This window comes from Monodelphis domestica, chromosome 8 (genome assembly GCF_027887165.1).
Source record: "Monodelphis domestica isolate mMonDom1 chromosome 8, mMonDom1.pri, whole genome shotgun sequence".
NCBI classification, from domain to species: domain Eukaryota; kingdom Metazoa; phylum Chordata; class Mammalia; order Didelphimorphia; family Didelphidae; genus Monodelphis; species Monodelphis domestica.
In genome coordinates, this window is record NC_077234.1 from 149,227,380 (window position 1) to 149,246,712 (window position 19,333).

General features: G+C 36.9%; 1 protein-coding gene across 2 annotated transcripts; it reads left to right on the forward strand.

Moving 5' to 3' along the window:
• Window positions 1–1,720: 1,720 nt before the first annotated feature.
• On the forward strand, window positions 1,721–15,163 carry SLITRK5 (SLIT and NTRK like family member 5). Of its 2 annotated transcripts, none has more exons than XM_007501400.2 (2): window positions 1,721–2,644; window positions 6,053–15,163. In XM_007501400.2, exon 2 carries the CDS (start codon window positions 6,061–6,063, stop codon window positions 8,947–8,949), a length of 2,889 nt encoding a protein of 962 aa, XP_007501462.1. In that variant the 5' UTR covers window positions 1,721–2,644; window positions 6,053–6,060; the 3' UTR covers window positions 8,950–15,163. The 2 variants fall into 2 exon arrangements, with proteins under 2 accessions (XP_007501462.1, XP_007501461.1); XM_007501399.3 differs by lacking the exon at window positions 1,721–2,644 and adding an exon at window positions 2,742–3,392.
• The last annotated feature ends 4,170 nt before the right edge of the window (window positions 15,164–19,333 follow it).

The window sequence follows — 19,333 nt, forward strand, 5'->3', positions numbered from 1 at the left end:
AACAACAATAACCATTACCTTGTAGACAATCTTATGGTGATTAAAAATTAAGTTTTAATTGAATTAAATAGTATTTTCTCATCATTAAAATTATTAATTTACAAATGGAGGGGAACATTTGATCATAAGTGCAATTATGCGGACAATAACATGATTTGCAAGTAAATGGTAAGGTTATTTTTATGTGTCTTGAAAACTGCTGTATAATTGAATTAGCTATTTTTTCAGACTAAGAAACTTGATCATTGTAATTAAGATTATTTTAATTCATGTACCAATGTTGTACATTTTGATAGAATTTCTAAATTTAAGTTTTAATTGCTAGTTATGAACATTAACAATGTTTCATAAAGTGGTATAATAATATTTATTTTATTTTTAAATACTTGATTATTTTTGAAACTGTTCAACAATTTTAAGAATCAGGTTTGAATAAGAAAGTAGATACAAAATTCTTTAATTTAAGTCAGAAACAATTGCATAAGTTTTTAGTGTTACCACTGATATTTATCCTTAGGCCAAATATTAACAGGGAAAAAGGAAAGTTCCTTGTTAGTTCAACAAAAACTTATATTGGTATATCTTACGTCTCTTTTCTGTCATGCATGATGATTACCATGTCTTTTTTCTGCTTGTCTTTTTTGTCCTGTGGTCTGATCTCCTATGCTAAATTTCAGTTCAGGTTAAATGCTCATGGATAAAACAAAAACTTCCATTGAGAAAATTCTAATCAACATTGTGATATTTCAGCATAATGAAATAAATGTTCTCATCTACTCCCATACATGGTGTGTTCAGATATATGACAGTATGAGATTAATATAAGATTTTATTTTTCACAGTTAATGATTCATCAGATATATTCCAAAGCTGGCATTAGGAAAGATCACACTATAAGAATAAGTATAATAAGATTCCCCCCTACCCCACTAAACCTTCCAAATAGTACCCATGCAGGAAAATATGCAGTCAGGTTGTTCTAGATCAAAGTTACCATTTATTATAATCAATTCATGATCTATACTTGGTAGACCCCAAAACAGTAGGCACTAAATTGTTAGGCTCAAGCTATATAATACTCATTTAACTGGCCTTCAGCAGGAAAGATTTGGGAAAGAGTAGGGAGGATCTGATTTCATGAAACTTTCATTTATTCAAAACTACTTACCATGGAGCTGAGAGTAATGGTATTTAGCAGGCAGCTGTTCAAGGAAATTCCCTCTCCATACATTCATTTATGGGTTTTTCATTTTGTTTTGTTTTTTATATCTCCATGTTGGTATATACATGTATAGTGGAAATCATTCAAAATGGCAAAATTCTTTTATATAGCCCAGAAAAACAAACAAACAAAAAACCAATCAAACCTAAAATTCAGTGGTTTTTAGCTAGAAAGAACTCTATGTAGCTTCTTCCTCCATTCCCCTTCATCTTTTTTTTCCTTTTTCACTTCTTAGGATATGGACTACAATTCTAAATGAAAGAAAAGGAAGAAAGGCAATCAGTACAGCACTGTATTGTCTATTCCTGAATATCACCAACCCTTACATTATCGGCATTACTTCCACTCCTCCCTCCTTTAGGTAGTCTGCACAGTCCCACGCTTGTGTTGTGCACATTTTCTCCAAGGCTCATCGCCTCCGCACAAATATGATACCCAAGAAAGCTTTGGCTTCCCAATTTGCAGTGAAGTCTAAGAAAATCTGTCGCCCTATACTCCCATCTATTGGTCATCAAGCGCCATTGCTCTGCCCCAGCTCCAGCATGTCTGCAGCAGCCTGGGTAAAACTGCGCTCCATAATAAACAAGTGTATTAGACGGCTGGCTCTTGGCGAAAAGGCTTAGAGATACCAGAATTGCTTACACTGAAGCCTCCTCTGCGACGTTGGTAGAGAACAGTACTTTCTCAGACTTTTGTGCAGCTATGGGCACACAACATCGTTTTGCTTGTCCTCCAGTCCCCAGAGGACGTCGGATGGAGAAAGCTCCAGTAAAAGAGGATAGTAAGGTGAATCTAACGAGTGAATCTTGAAAGGCGCTCCTTTTTTCCACTGAGTAACTTCTCGCTCGGGATGAAAAGAAAAAGCAGTAGATACCCAAGTCGCCCAAATACAGATCGGGAAAAGAGATTGCAACAACCCGAGCGGCAGAAGCTGCAGAAGAAACAGCGGAGGCGGCAGGAGTAGCAGCGGTGGCAACCGTAGCCGCCGCCACTACCGCTGGACCCTGGAGCTTGGAGTTGTCAGTTGTGGCAACTGGGGAGGAGAAAGCAGCAGCAGCAGCAGAAGCTGCTGTCTCCACCGCCGCCGCCGCCCCAACCGCCACCACCGAAGGGGACCAGTGTCATCCTCTCCCTTTCCCCCTCACTACCATGTACAGTGTGCGCTGCAAGAAGAAGCGGAGAACCATGCAAGGGCACCGTTACTTTTCTCTCCCTCTGGCCAGTCTCTGGGCGAGCATGACTGACCAGGGGGAAATGGTGTGAAGAAGAAAAAAGGAACGGGGAGGGGGAGGGGAGGAAGAGAAGGAAATCAGGTCGGAGTCAGTATTTTTCCCCCTTTTTGCAAAGGAACCAGAGGAGGAGGCTTGAACCTGTGCCTACTGCGGTTTGGGAGAAAGTTGATGCCTAATTTCAATGGAAAGTGTGAGTACCAGCAGGGTTTGTGTGTAAGGGACGCAAAGAACCCGAGCTGTCCGTTATTAAGAAGGCTGATTTTTGAGTGTGAGTGTGGGGTGTGCGTGTGTGTGGAGTGTGTGTGGGTGTGTGTATGTATGAGTGTGTGTTTGTGTGTGTGTGTGTGTGTGTGTGTGTGTGTGAAGTGCTTGGTGAAGCTGACCGTCACGTTGTCAGGGAAAGGCTGTCTGTGAAGCCCTCTCTCCTCCCTTCGCCCCCCTCCCACGCTCCCTCCTTGCCTTGCCCCTCCCTCACGGTTTCTCTCCGGCTCGCCCTCCCCCCTTTCCCTCCAGTCTCTTTCGATCGCCCCTCGCTTTCCCTCTCCCCTTACCCCTCCCCCTCTCTTCTCCTAAGTACAGAGGAGAGAGCCGAGAAGAACAGCTCCAGGAGCCCCTTGGACCTCCGCCTCCTTCTATGTGTGTGTATGTGTGTGTGGCGGTGGCGGCGGTGGCGGCAGCGGCGGCGGCAGCGGTGGTGGTGGTGGCGGTGGTGGTGGTGGTGGTGGTGGCAGTGGAGGTGGCAGTGGTAGTGGTGGCGGCTGCCGCGGAGGCTCCTTGTGTGTAGTGGTGTTTGTGTGCATTTCTTATCCAAAAACCCCAACTGCATTCATTGCCAGCCTCCTCTGGTCTTTGCCTCGGCTGCACACACGCAGCACACACCCCAAATAGACATTTTTAAGGGTGGCTACGATGATTGGGCCCTGGAGATGTAAGAATGAGTAAGTATGAGGTTTACTTTTTTTTTAAGGCGGCCTTTAGAGGGGTATCTCCCCCCTCCCCCCTTCTTCCCTCCTTCCTTTTCTTTGGGGCGAGGGTGGGGGAAGGGTGGGAGTAAGGGAGGAATCTTTCTCCCTGTAACTCTGGGTGCTGCTGCCCCGGCTACTGCTGCTGCTGTTCAGTTCGATAGCAGTGTCCGGCCAGGGTTTCCTGGGCTGCTGTTGGTGGGACTGTGAAAGCTCCTTAGTGCAAGATATGCAGTGCGGTAATCCTGGGTCTGAACTCTTTGGGGGAAAACCAAATACCAAACACAGTACCTCCTTTCCACCTCCACCCTCAATTAAAAAGAACAATGTGAATTTTTCAGATCAGAGAAATAGCAGCGCACAGGGGCATTTAAACCCAAGGTGCGTCTCCTGGCCAGAATTCAGCCTTCAAGATCACATTCAACTTTATGTTCTTTATTTTTCTATATCCTTAGGGAGAAGGGGGGTGGTGATGAGGTTGGGAAATCTAGATTCTTCCTAGTCGTTATTGAATTAAAGTTGTAAATGTCTGAGAGTTTAATTCTGGTCGGGCATATTTTGCAATGAGCTTTTTTTTTGAAGGGTGGTTGGAAAGGGAGTAGAAAGGGTGGGGGGGCAGTGAGATGGGGAGGGGGGAGGGGAACAAACACCCGCTGAATGGATGAATGGATTTGATGGAGCGGAGAAAAGAAATTTCAAGGTAAATGTTTTGCTTTTATGGAGAATGTCACTGATGCCTTTAGCAGTGAAGCTGTTTGCCTTTTGTGATTCGAAGCTGGTGAATACTTGAAATGTACAATATTCATGTATGTCTTCAAATGTCTGGCTGAATACACAAAAATGTATATGTACCCAGCTTTGCACATTTATAGGTGAATTAAAGAGTTCTTTCTAACGAACTAAGTGTTAGATATATAGCTTTGAATTCGTGTCACAGAAATCCCTTTGCAGCAATGAAATTTGGTGTCCGGGTACTATTCTGGACATCAGACTTCGGTTATAAGTATTTAAGGCAATGGGTAGGATTGACCGGAGAAAACCAACCCTTTTCCAAGAAGAGAGTATTTTAGGGTGGTGGCGGGGGTGGGGTGGGGGAGAAATGAGTTATTTCTCTTCTCCCACTAATCAACCAATGCAAGAATATATAGATATTGTTCTCCCTATCTTCTTCCTTCCCCCTCCCCCCCCCCTAGTGTTTTTGACATCCACAAGTAGAAAGTAGGAGGAAGCGTCAAGGAGACAGAAAGCAAGGGAGGGGGGCGGGGAGGAGGAAATCGGATTTGTTTCTGGCTTGATGAAATTCGGTATTAAATCACTGACTTAGGTCACTGGGTAGTTTTCTTCTTTTTCTTCCTTCTAGTTTGGCTTTTAATCTGCTCAGGTGTCTTCTCCCTTGAAGGATGAAGATCACTTACAGCTATTGGTGCTTTATAATAAGTAACTCCAATGCTCAGAATGTAGGTAAGGAGGTATTTCCATGAGATCCATTTAGATCTCTCCCCTGCTATCAAGCTAGTTGTTTGTTTTTTTTTAAACATTGAAAGTAAATATTGTCAGACCTGAGTCTTTGGTGACAGTCCTAGTGATTTTCCTGTTTGGACAGATTCTGGATAAGTGATTAGAATGCTCCCTTTAACTCTAGGCATCTGTAGGTGTTCAAGAATTGCGGAAGTCTTTTCTTAGGCTTTTATAGTCAACCCATTGTTTGAAACTATTTCTGTAGCTTTAAGCCTCAATTTGGTAAGAGAGCTATCATGATCAGAGATGGAAAGTGGACAGTAAGCACTCTCTGGAAGAACTGTTAAAAGAAACATGCAATTAGAAGGTTGATGTGCTTAATAGCTTTATTGGAGAAATTTGTAATAAAAATGAATACCTGTGTGTACATATATATGTGTATATATATTTATATATGTTTATATGTATGTATTTCCTCTCCAGACTTAAAGCCCCATAAGACATTAGGCGATTTAAGAGCTGATCAGGGATTATTTTGCTGCATTAGCTTACTTTTTTTTTGTCATTTGAAAAGTATCCTTTGAGTTCCCATATCGATATTTCCAGCAACTGTCTAAAATAACCAAAGCACTATGTGTAGCACTTTTACTTGAGGGGGGCTGGGAGGAAGACGAAGTAATGGACCTTAACCGTGCGCTGTTCACTGAAGAGGTTCTGAAAAGAAGAAAGAGGGCTGGGTAGTAGGTGAGGTGGAAAACCTCATAAAATGGTGTTCTTTTTCTCTTAAATTAGAACCAGGAAACTGAACTGACAGCCATTTTACGTATATTTATGGGTTGTACTTTGGGTATTGGGGGAGGGAAGAAGGATAAAGCCCTGAAATGGGACAGTATCTAATATATCTTATCTTTGAAAAGAATGCATCTTTAAGTCACTGGGAGTTGCAAATGAATACTTTATACATTGACAGTTTTAGGAAGTCTGGGAATTTAGATGAGCTTCTATATCTTCCTACTTTTTAGCTACAGTAAATAAAGACCCCCCAAAAATTCCTACCTCATATGAATCATCTTTTTCCAGAATACAAAGGAAAATACACTTAAAAAAAGAGACTTACTAACTCTCCCGTTTGAAAATTTTTGGTCATATTCTGTTGTTTTCTTTTGTTTTCCTTACAGGAGGTAAAATGTACCCTTGCTGCTCCACATTAACTTTGGAACAGGACCTCAACAGAAAAATGCATATCTGGATGCTGCAGACTATAGCATTTGCTGTAACATCTCTCGTCTTTTCGTGTGCAGAAACCATCGATTATTATGGGGAAATTTGTGACAATGCATGTCCTTGTGAGGAGAAGGACGGAATCTTAACAGTGAGCTGTGAAAACAGGGGGATCATCAGCCTTGCAGAAATCAGCCCGCCACGCTTTCCAGTCTACCACCTCTTGTTGTCTGGCAACCTTTTGAACCGTCTCTACCCTAATGAGTTTGTCAATTACACTGGGGCTTCAATTTTACATTTAGGGAGCAATGTCATCCAGGACATTGAGACAGGGGCATTTCATGGGCTTCGAGGTTTGAGGCGATTACATCTGAATAATAATAAACTGGAATTACTAAGGGATGACACTTTCCTTGGATTAGAGAGTCTGGAGTATCTACAAGTCGATTACAATTACATCAGCGCCATTGAACCTAATGCTTTTGGCAAATTGCACTTGCTGCAGGTGCTGATCCTCAATGACAACCTCTTGTCTAGTTTACCCAACAACCTTTTCCGTTTTGTGCCCTTAACGCATCTGGACCTTAGGGGCAACCGGCTGAAACTTTTGCCCTACATAGGGCTGTTGCAGCACATGGATAAAGTAGTGGAATTACAGCTAGAAGAAAACCCCTGGAATTGCTCTTGTGAGTTGATCTCACTCAAAGATTGGTTGGACAGCATTTCCTACTCTGCTTTGGTAGGGGATGTGGTTTGTGAGACGCCTTTCCGGTTACATGGGCGGGACTTGGATGAAGTGTCCAAGCAGGAGCTTTGCCCAAGAAAACTTATCTCGGATTATGAAATGAGGCCCCAGACACCCTTGAGCACTACGGGGTATTTACATACGACCCCAGCCTCGGTCAATTCCGTGGCTACCTCTTCCTCTGCTGTTTACAAGCCACCACTGAAGCCCCCTAAAGGGACCCGCCAACCCAACAAACCCAGGGTGCGCCCCACTTCTCGCCAGCCCACTAAGGACTTAGCCTACAGCAACTATGGCCCCAGCATCGCCTACCAGACTAAATCGCCGGTGCCTTTGGAGTGTCCTACTGCGTGCTCTTGCAATCTGCAGATTTCTGATCTGGGCCTCAATGTCAACTGCCAGGAGAGGAAGATCGAAAGCATCTCAGAGCTACAGCCCAAGCCCTATAACCCCAAGAAGATGTACTTAACAGAGAACTACATCACGGTCGTGCGTAGGACTGATTTCCTGGAAGCGACGGGACTAGACTTGCTGCACCTTGGAAACAATCGCATCTCGGTTATCCAAGACCGTGCTTTTGGGGATCTAACCAATCTGCGACGACTCTATCTTAATGGGAACCAGATTGAACGCCTGAGCCCAGAGCTCTTCTATGGCCTGCAGAGTTTGCAGTATCTCTTCCTCCAATACAATATTATCCGGGAGATCCAGGTTGGGACCTTTGACACAGTCCCTAACCTGCAGCTTTTGTTTTTAAACAACAACCTCTTGCAGGCCCTGCCCGGGGGCATTTTTTCTGGCCTCACATTGCTTAGGCTGAATCTAAGGAGCAATTATTTTTCTTCCCTGCCTGTGAGTGGGGTTTTGGATCAGTTGAAATCTCTCATTCAGATTGACTTAAACGACAACCCTTGGGATTGCACTTGTGACGTGGTGGGCATGAAGTTGTGGGTGGAGCAGCTCAAAGTGGGGGTACTTGTGGATGAGGTTATTTGCAAAGCCCCCAAGAAGTTCGAGGAGACCGACATGAGGTCTATTAAGTCGGAGCTTTTGTGCCCAGATTATTCCGATGTGGTGGTTTCTACACCTACTCCTTCCTCCATCCAGATCCCACCACGAACCACCTCCTTGCCCTCCACGGTCAGATTCAACAGCACAGGCGCCACCGCGGGGGGTGGTTCTGGGAACAGCGCCTCTTCAGTCCCCTTGTCCGTGCTGATCCTCAGCTTGCTGCTTGTCTTCATCATGTCAGTCTTTGTGGCTGCTGGGCTCTTTGTTCTTGTGATGAAAAGGAGAAAGAAGAACCAGAGCGATCACACTAGCACCAACAACTCCGACGTGAGCTCCTTCAACATGCAGTACAGCGTGTACAGTAGCAGCGGGGGCAGCAGCCACCACCATTCGCATACTCACCACAGGGGCCCAACCCTCCCTAAAGTGAAAACCCCCGCGGGCCACGTGTATGAATATATCCCCCATCCACTGGGCCACATGTGCAAAAACCCCATCTACCGTTCCCGGGAGGGCAATTCGGTGGAGGATTACAAAGATCTGCATGAGCTCAAGGTCACCTATAGCAGCAATCACCATCTGCAGCCTCAGCAGCAGCAGCAGCCACAGCAGCAGCCTCAGCAGCCCCAGCAGCAGCAGCAGCAACCACAGCAGCAGCTGCAATTGCAGCAGGGAGAAGAGGAGAGGCGGGAAAGTCACCACCTGCGGAGCCCCGCCTACAGTGTCAGCACCATTGAGCCGAGGGAGGAGCTGCTGTCACCAATGCAAGACGCTGATCGTTTTTACAGAGGCATTTTAGAACCCGATAAACATTGCACGGCCACCACGGCTGGCAGTAGCCTCCCAGAATATCCTAAATTCCCCTGCAGCCCTGCTGCCTATACTTTTTCTCCCAACTATGACCTTAGGCGCCCCCATCAGTACTTGCACCCGGGGGCAGGGGACAGCAGGCTCCGGGAAACGGTGCTCTATAGTCCCCCCAGTACTGTCTATGTAGAACCCAACAGGAATGAGTATCTGGAATTAAAAGCAAAACTAAACGTTGAGCCGGACTACCTCGAAGTGCTGGAAAAACAGACCACATTTAGCCAGTTCTAAAGGCAAACAAACTCCCCATAGAGCATTTGTATTTAAAACAAACACACGAACAAGCAAACAAGATGAATGAACCGGTTTGATTAATTGTATCATTTCAACGTTTAGGGTGAAGTGCCTTGGCACAGGATTTTCAGCTTCGGCGAGTGATACTGAAAGGGTGTGCAATTTCATTTTATTTTTACAAGTAGGAAACATTTGTGTAAGCTGGGCACAATTCTTGCTCTTCTTCTGTCAGTTGGGGGAAACAGGAGCATATGGAGGGCCATTTTTGCAGGAGACTTTTAAAGGTCAAAGAAGTTTTGTGGTGGTGGGGAATACTTCTGTTTTTCAAAGATTGAAGGGCACAGATTTCCCTTTTACTCCTCAGATCCGTCATTCTCCTCCCCCTTTAAGCCACGGCTGGGTGTAAATGGCTTTTATGGAGAGAGATTAGCACACCCCGACTTTAATACAAAGTTTCCTTTTTTTTTTTTAAAGGATGTGTTTGTATGCTTTCTGGACATTTGAATTAAAAAAAATATTATGATCTTGAAAAGGATCAGTATAGATGTGGAAAAATCATTAAAGAGTGCAGAGCTATATGACCCATAACTGGTTAGTCAAAATAACTTATTGATGAAATATAAAAATATTTTATTGTAGCACCTATTTTTATATGCACATCTCCCATTTCTCTTTCCTTCACTATTTTAGTCTATAATTTGTTTGGAGCTTTATTTCCAAAGCTTAAGTGGCATCAGGAGGGCATTCTAATATTAAAATTTCCAGTAGCAATGACTGAATCTTAAAAGACAATCCATTCATATAATTGGGTCTGATTTAAAAAAAAAACTGTTACTTTTCCCCCAACAAGTTAAATATTTCCTATTAAGGAAATTTGGACTAACTAGTGAGAGATATATGAAACTTGTAGGGAGAGAGAGAGAGAGAGAGAGAGAGAGAGAGAGAGAGAGAGAGAGAGAGAGAGAGAGAGAGACAGAGAGAGAGAGAGAGAGAGCGCCCTCTCTTTTCATTTAACCAGCCAAAATATATTTTGACTACTATTGTAGCCAATTTTTGATTATTTAGTCAAATAAAATTGCACTTGTACAGATCCATTTGTAGACTGGCTCCTTGGAAGACCAATTTATGGACTGTGCAAATTTATACCTTTGAGCAGCCTTTACCCCTTTGGGCAGCAGACAATGCTAAATGATTACCCTAAAGACATGATCACTGTAAGATGTATCTCAGCACATGGATTCAGAATATATACTTGATAACCATTTCAAACAAGAGAAAATGAATGAATGATTTCCTGAAGTTCAAAATATCTGACCCATAGAACAATGATTCTCAAATGGAATGGAAATTAACACATTTTAAAGATCAGTTTTGTGCTTGAGGGAGCTAGAAATTTCTAAATGTGTCACTAATATGCTTATTAGTGAAATTTCAAGTTTATATTTTGTTTCTATTCTGAAGTATTCATTTGGAACAGGGTAAGTAATACTGAATTACACAAGTTACATGATGCAGGCTATCCTGATTGATTTTTTTCTTTGTCATCAGTTTGCCATTGTGTCCATATTTCAAATTATGTAAATTTAGATTCCAAGTTTATAATGAGTTTTGTGACTGAGCTTGAAATTTCCTCTCACGTGTTCAAAATACAGGTGACTACATACGTACTATTTATTCATGTTGGGACAGGTTTGGCCAGTGCATTGGTCTATGTCTTATGGGGCTTAACCTGCTTGTTTGAAGTCATTTGGATTGTAAAGGTCTGTAGATTTCATTCAGTCTTCCGTGGCATTCTCAACAACGTTAAATGGAAATTGTGAGAAGATCAAGGGTAGTCCATGAACCTGAAAGTGCAGGATGTACTTTACATGGCATCTTGCCACAAAGAGGCAGCATCCACCAGTGAGTAAATTGACAGCAACTGATTGAATTTAGAATAAATGGGTGGTTACATCCTCCCTGAGGATAAATAAAGACAAAGCAAATGAACAACTTCCCAGTCCCCCCAACTCAAAAACAAAAAACAAAAACTTTATACTACCTCTTCCAAAATCGGTATGCCCCTATATTTCTTTCTTTAATTAAAATTTTGATATACTTTTGGCAAGGGGAAAGGGTAGGATTCATGATAACATAAAATACCCACTTTTTCTTCCTCCTTGTCTTCTTAGTATTTGATTCATTATTAGGAAAGAAAAATGAACAATATTATTTCATATTATAATGAAAATGTGTGTAGTTTTTCTTTCCCTTTTAAATAAAAGGTGTAAATCAAAATCCCTTACTCTTTCATTATCCTGAAATACTGTGGAAGTTCTGTGAAAAAAAATTGATAAAATTGGAAGGTTCTCAAGAAAACTAAGCTTTCTTTAAAAGCATATATATTTGCAAAATTATGTGTGTATATATATGTATATATATATATACACACACACATTTATATGTGTATATACACACATACACATACACAGAGATAAGAATGACAAGAAGACAAGATAATAGTAGACACAAATAAAGGACTTTCAAAGAATGTTATGTAAACTTTATTCTCCATTATATCTAGAATGTTGTGGTATTGATAGAGTATTTTGATCTTATCCAAACATGTAATATTTCTCTTTTGATTTTTTTATTTAAAGTAACCATTTTTGTCCCTGCCAATACCTAACATTCTAAAGTTTACAAAATGTTTTATCATAAAATCATTCAGAACATTAATGATGAAAGATCACTTATCTCTATGTGTTGTAAATCTCTGACTCTGCCTTTCTCTTTGTGTCTCTGTCTATATATTTTCCCTCTCTCTTTCTTTCCCTTATATATATATATATATATAATTATATATGCAGATATATAATTATATATATGTATGTGTTTCAGTACTGAGAAGGAAAGTAAAAGAGTAAGGGAAGATTAGAATTTTATGGCTCAATAAAACAGCAGTGGTAAAGAACTAAAAAAGTGTCCATCAATGGAATATGTAATATATGAATGAATAACTTTTCATTGATTTTCATTTTTAAAATGCATTAATTATAAAACATATGCAATATCATAATACCAGCTCTTGTTTAGTCACTCAACAAGAATTTAGAAAGGGCAATTCCTGGGAAGGTTTGATTTTTGATACTCTATAATATTTATTGATGCCAATACTGCAAGAAAGAATCAAGAAGTCTTGTGGCTCCTATCCCCAGAGTTTAAAAATATAATAGTGTGTTGTCTTATGCATCAATTAAGATGTGGGTGCAAAAGAAAATTTTACTTTCTACTGCTTTAATTTTCTATGTTTCTCTCTAAAACAGAGACTCAGATGTATGATTCAATAAAGAGCCTGCTCTTTATTTTATCTTAGCATTATTATAATGCAGATACATAAATTAACCAAGAGAAAGGAATAATGTTCAGCTTCAATTTTAAGTGGGTTACATGCTAATTTACAGAAGCCCTTTGGAGCTAATAAACTATTGACTAAGGTTATGAATTAAACAGGATTCATTTAAAAATAGTACCCATTTGTCCACGTCTAAAAATACATTTACATTTATTCTCTTCAGGTTTAAGTTCTGATTTTAGGATCAGGCCTTTTCATTCAGGCCAGATATATACCACATGAAAAATTGAGGCAATTAAGTCAATAACTCATTTCTTTAGCATTTTTTAATGCTTGAAAATTTGACCTTCTCCCTTCTTTTAGTCCCTCCAAAAAGAAAAAAAATATTTCATGATGATATATGGGCAAAAATGAATCAGATTAGAGTTAATTTTACATTTAACTGCTCCAAGACTATAGTTCTTTTCCTCCTCTTCCTCTTCCTATGCAGACCACAGTATTACATTTTGGGATTAAATGATACCTAGATTTCCTTCTTTGGGGGTGAAAGGAAGATGGAGACCAAGATATTTGTTGTTTCTTTGAAATGTCATAAACTGGTTACTTCTTAGGAGAGTTCAGTGGATGTCCCCAAAGAGTTGTGCAACTGCAAAATAATGTGAACAATAGAGAAAATAATTTCCCAATTTACATGGTTCATTTAATATTTTATATTTTAAATGATCTTGAATTAATTAATCTGACCAATTTGCAGAAGTGCTATGTGTAACCATTTTAAAATAATGAAGTATTTTTAAATATAGAATTAAATTAAATATTAATCCTAAGCAGGCACAAAGCACCAGAAACCAGACATTTCTATGAACTTATTTTCAAAGGAGAAAATATTTAAATGAATGTGATAAGTATATCATTGTCAAATTACCTTATTGTTTTCTTCTAATTCATAGATACATGTCCCCAAAATATATATTTGATAAAACATCCATCAGTGTTGCCCCAAATCAAGCACCCAGGTCATTAAAAGTTGTCTACATCTGTTAAGATTTCCTTTGCTATTTTTATATTGATACAACTCTGCAAATTAAAGACTTTTCATTACTTCTTTAATTATAATAGGTATTTGTGGCTTTATTTGCATATATATGTATATGTGTACATGTATATGTTAGAAAAATTCTATACACTACTAATTTCATAGTTATGTTTTTTCTTTTGACAAATGCTAATAACAATTTGATGTCATGCAGTCATGGACCACCCTTCAGTTATGGGGGAGGGGAAGAGAGAAGGTTGATACAATATATTGTCTGGGTGTGAAAAGTAATATAACCACTTCTCAGTTTTTTTTTCATCATTCTACTTAGCTTATGAAAGACAGGCAAAGTATTTGCATTGGGAATCTTAGTATTTTAGAATGAGTTATTTTTGTATTAATTTTTGAAGATGGAGGAAGATTTTGCACCTACCTATTGCCTGTTTAATCTGAATGTTACAGCATTCAATACCAATTAATACAAAAATTGAATTAAACCATTTGTGGTTAAAACAAACTTTCAAGATTCCATAGCATTGTTATTTTGTAGTTATGAATAACTTGTATTTCATAAAGCCTGAATCAAAGTGCAAACAGGAAACATAATATCGACTTCATTAGATATCTTCCTACTAGATAGTATTTAAATCTATTCCTGTGAATAATTACTGAGTTATGTCAAATGGGAATTTATTTGACTCCTTTAATTAAACTTCTAGAAAACTTTATCAATGAACATGAAAAAGTTTATTTCTTTACCACCAACCCCCCCAAAAGTATAACATTTTTAATTAATTAAAAGCTTGTCCAAGATTTGAAGTCATAAAATATTACATTTTAAGGTCTTTTAATTTCTCATATTTATTTGAAGATTTTGGGATTAGTTACTGTGCTAAGAAAACATTTATAAGTATTGTTTTTAAGCAAAATATTTGCATTAAAATACCATGATTAATTGAAGTTATTACTTAGATGAGCATTTCAGTGAGATGTGCATATTTCTTTTTACAAAACAGCATGAAAAATCATGCTCCTTACATTATGTTCAATGTATTATGCACATGTCAAAGTTTAAATAAATCACAAAAAATTACAATAGTCTATACTATGACTTGAATAGCTCTTTAAATGAAGTTGGTTATGTTCCTATAATAAATTTTACTTGACTGATCAAAATGAAAAGTCCAGTATATATTTACAGATTTTCAGTAGTTGCACACCTGAGAGACTATACTTTTTCATAAGAAAAGTGATGAGAATTATCTTTTAATCAATGAAAATATTTTTATAAATTTATATGCTAGTCAGAAATTTTACATCCATATGCTTTATTCTTCAGTAGACCATTGGAAATGATATAGATAATAATTTAAAAGACCCTAAAAATTATGAAGGAATCCCATGTATATAGGTATATTTTATCTATATATTCATATCTGGGTACAAATTTCATGTAAAATTCTCAATTTTGAATCTTTGCTTGGAATGAATTGAAATCTAGATTTAATTTGCTATTTATTTGGTATTTATTGAGCTACTTGTATGTATACATATTGGGCATATAAATTAGTTATTTTTTAAGACTATAACACCAGCATTTAGCTCTCAGGCAGTGTCTATTTATTTTAATGTTTTTATAAGAGCATTTATAACTTTAATGCCTAAATTTTATAGTTTCCAGACCAAATTATCTTTATGTCCATTTTTTCCTATTTGCCTTTTTATTTTTCCTTCTTCATCCCTTTTTGCTTACAGGATGGTATATGTGTTATTGCAAATTTAGTCACTATAACCACATATATTCAATTGATGCATTTATAAATAAAGTTTAAGTCAATCTATTTTACTCACTTTTTAATTTTTTCCCAAATATCTTCTTAATATTAACAATTTAGAACAGTCAAACTCACTTATGTTGCTGCTTATTTGGTGCTAGAAATTGCACATTCCAGTCAGAGAACAGTCATTGTTTTTCTCTGGATATAAAGCCTGTGTTGATAAATATCCATAATTACTTCTGTTTATTTTAATGTATTTCTAAATTAAAATGATTTTTAACAATTAAAAGCAAACTAGATACTGAATTGAAATTCTAAATTTAATTTAGAAATGGGTTATTTATTATGAATTTCTTCCCTAAATTCAGTATGATATAATATCTTAACCCAGTATTTTGAAGTGGCTTTTTAACTGTATTTTAGTAAGATGGAAATTAAAGGTGTGTATATATTACAAAGGCTTCTAAATCATTCGACTACTAAGACAATGAACACTACTTTAATTCACTTATAGAATAAATTAAATGAAACATATTTTAAAGAGAACATTATTATGTATTTTTCAAATCATGCTTTTACATGCATGTTATCATCTTAGCTTTGTATGTAGTACTAATGGCTATGTGATTATTCTTGCAAAAAAGATATATATTTATATGTTCTTCAAACATTTCATTTACTCATTTTACAAACATACTATCTTTGAATAAAAGGTCATGTAACTTTAGCAATTATAACATATATCTGAATTCAAAAATGTCTTATGCTGCAATGTGAGTGCATTATATTATGTGTATATATATATATATATATATATATATATATATACACACACACACACACACATAAACCTTTTGGGGTAAGGTTGTCAAATCCTATGAACCCTACCCTGTCATCAGTCTTATGGATTCCCCATCAAGTTGATGTGAAATTGTCTTATGCTTAAGGGCATATTTTTGCTAGATTCATACATTAAATAGTTCTATGCCTAATTATAATACTAAAAAGAATTGATTTACATTGCCTAACACACCTCTGAATTTGATTCAGACACCTGTGTTCTAGACATGGTTCTTACTTTTATAAGTTGTAGGACCCTGAGGACGTCACATAATCTCTCTTACACTGCTTTTCTTCACCTATGACATGAGACCATCACTGTTAATGGTTTTTGTCTGCTCAAGATGCTCTTATCATGTAGTAATTCACTGAGAGTAATTTCATTTCATTCCAGCCCCTGAAGTAGTAAAGTTTCTATGTTTGCCTTCATCCTTTTTTTTTTGATATATACACTATTTACTATGGGCTGTAGTAAATTTGACCAACTAAGCTTTTGAATATCAGTCCAATTCAAATATGATGTGTTGACATAATCTTTAGCACTAATTTAATTTTATCAAATTATTTTATTATTTGGATTATTCATCACAGTGTTTTTAATAAGTGTATTACCTTTCATTGCAATTATCATTCATCAGCTTTAAAAAAAAAAGCAACTTGTTAGAGTGAATTGTGTCTAGTGAACCAAAGACTTGTTTTATCCTTGACTTTTATTTGGAATACAAATATTAACTTTATTTCATTTCTCTGTATGGAAAGTTAACTATTTGGAATAGGGTCACTGTTATTTTTTTTGACATCCCAAAGGTTGGTGATAATATGATGCAGGTGTAAATGAGGAGGAAAAATGTAGACAAAAAGACCGGCTTATTACATCCTAATTAGCAATATGGGTTTTAACATTTTTATTTGCCAACTAAATGCCAAGTTTCTCATATTGTTCAATGACTGACATTATTTCAAGTTATCATTTTCTATGTTAAGTTAGTTTATTTATGAAATCTTATTCATGCATTGAATCTATATATTTTCCTATTGTTGGAAAGAAACATTGAGTTTACAGTGGGTAATCAATCTTAACTCATATGAGTTTAAAATCAATATAAAATGTTGTCAAAAGTGGTATCTTATTATATACATTTTGATGAAGAGGTCATCTTATATTGATTACCTCATGAGGGTATTAAATTATGTAGTAGAAAAATGCTTGATTTGGAGTCAGGACAACCCCAGTAAAGATTCTAACTGAGGCCCTTACTAGTTATGTGACTATTGAAGACACAACTTCAGAATATTCATCTGTAAAGTGGGGATAATAGTGTTTACTTCACAGGTTTGTTGTGAGGATCAAATGAAATGATATGTATAAAATATTAAACTTATTAAGTTGTAAGAGTATCTTAATGATATATGCTTTCAGAAATTGATAATCAATGTATTTCTTATATAGAAGATTATCAAGTGTTTAAAATGCTGTGTCACAAAGGCAAGTATTCAGAAGTAGATAATTTTGACTTTCTATTATATTTCAGACATTGACTATATTTCGGTCATGTTTAAGAAATATATATGCATGCATTCATATATAGATATTTATGTGTTTTATATATAAACTTATTAGGCTAAGTTTAAAATATCACTACTATGGAATTTATTTTTAAATGGATTTTGAAACATTATTAGGGAACATCACTTAAAAATAATCTATTTTACTTTTTTAAAAGTATGTTTTTGTGGATCTAGTTTGTTTAGGGTTTTTGGTTTTGTTTTTTTTTTGGTGGTGGTGGTTTTGATTTTATGGATGCTTTAAAGCTCATATCAGATTTTAGTCTCCAGAGTTAATTAAGGTAAGTGAGTCAGATCCTTCCAGGAGAGAAACTCCTTCCTGACTGTAAGTTAAACATTATTGAAAACTACATTAACTCTCTCAGGCCACTAGGATAACAAAAGGAGCATCAGTGGCAATTTATTAAATGTGGTAGCACATATGGTTCCACATTTAGCAAATGACTGTGGAGCTCAAAGCTGCCCTAATGGCCTGAAGAAGCAGTTTACAGAAATGCCTAAACTTATTTCTACAGGACACCAATACAACTAACTGATCATTTCACTTACCTGGGGGAGAGGTTGGAAAGGAGAAAATATGGAATATTGGTTGTATTGGTGCCGCACAGATAGAGCATGATTCTTAAGGAATATTTTCTACACTAAAAATTTTGGGCACAATATATTTCAGTACCAGAAAGACAGAATAAGGAAAATATTTCTGCTTATTTGTGCTTAATTTAGGTTAAATGACAGGAAGAGAAGTTATTTACTCAGAATGCTAACAAAATTGGAATAATTTGCAAACATTGAAGTGATTACATACTAATGGTTCTTAGAGATCCCAGAACTCAATTCCTATTCATTTTCATCTCTGACAACCTTTTAGAAAATTCCCTCTCCCATCCCCACTGATACCCCTTTACTAGAAGGAAAACTGAATTACAGACAGCTGAAAATTGTCTTTTGCCTCATCTTTTTTTCTTTCAAAATATAAAAGCTTTACTTAATATATATAGTATATAATTCATTCAGTTAATCATAAACTACATTTGGTTTTTTATGGATTAACTTTTTTGAAGGAGCAAACTTGTAAAGCTTAATTAATATTTTTCTACTTTTAAAGTGAAATTCTGTATGACAGAAATGATAGCTGCAAACCATTTTATATTATTTTCTAAGGAGGACTGAAACAAAAATCTGGGCCTTAGTTGCATAAGTTCCAGATTTTCTTTTTGGTCCTGCCATTGAATCAGTGTATGACCGTTGGCAACTCACTTTATCTCTGTGCCTCAGTTTCCAATTTGTTAAAATGGGTACAATGTTTATTTTTAAGAAACTTTAAGCCCTTTAGGCATGAGGTTTTGTAGATATGGTGAATTTAAAATGTGATTCTTCTCCAATTGAAATGTGCAAAAATTATTAATATTGATTATATGTACTTTTTACACTATGCACCTACACTTTCTATGTTATATACTATAAATATCTTTAGCATCTTGTGATGAAAGATATGACTAAATTAATATATTTTGCAAAAACATATGCCTAAATGTTAGTTTAATTTTTTCTCAATTTTGACATCAATATTGCCTAGTCAATAATATGGTTATTTACAAAATCTTGACACAGCAATTTAAAATTTATACTTCCTTTGAAAAAAAATTCCCAGGTATTAGAGTATAAACATTTACATGACAGCACCAGCTATGCAAAGAAACATTTTTATGATATGTCTTCACATGAATAATTATTTCCCCCAAACATAGTACATCTTATTTAAATTAGTTTATGCTTTTCTATCTTCAAGTTTGTTTTATTTGTCTGTATTCATGATAAAATTCCAAT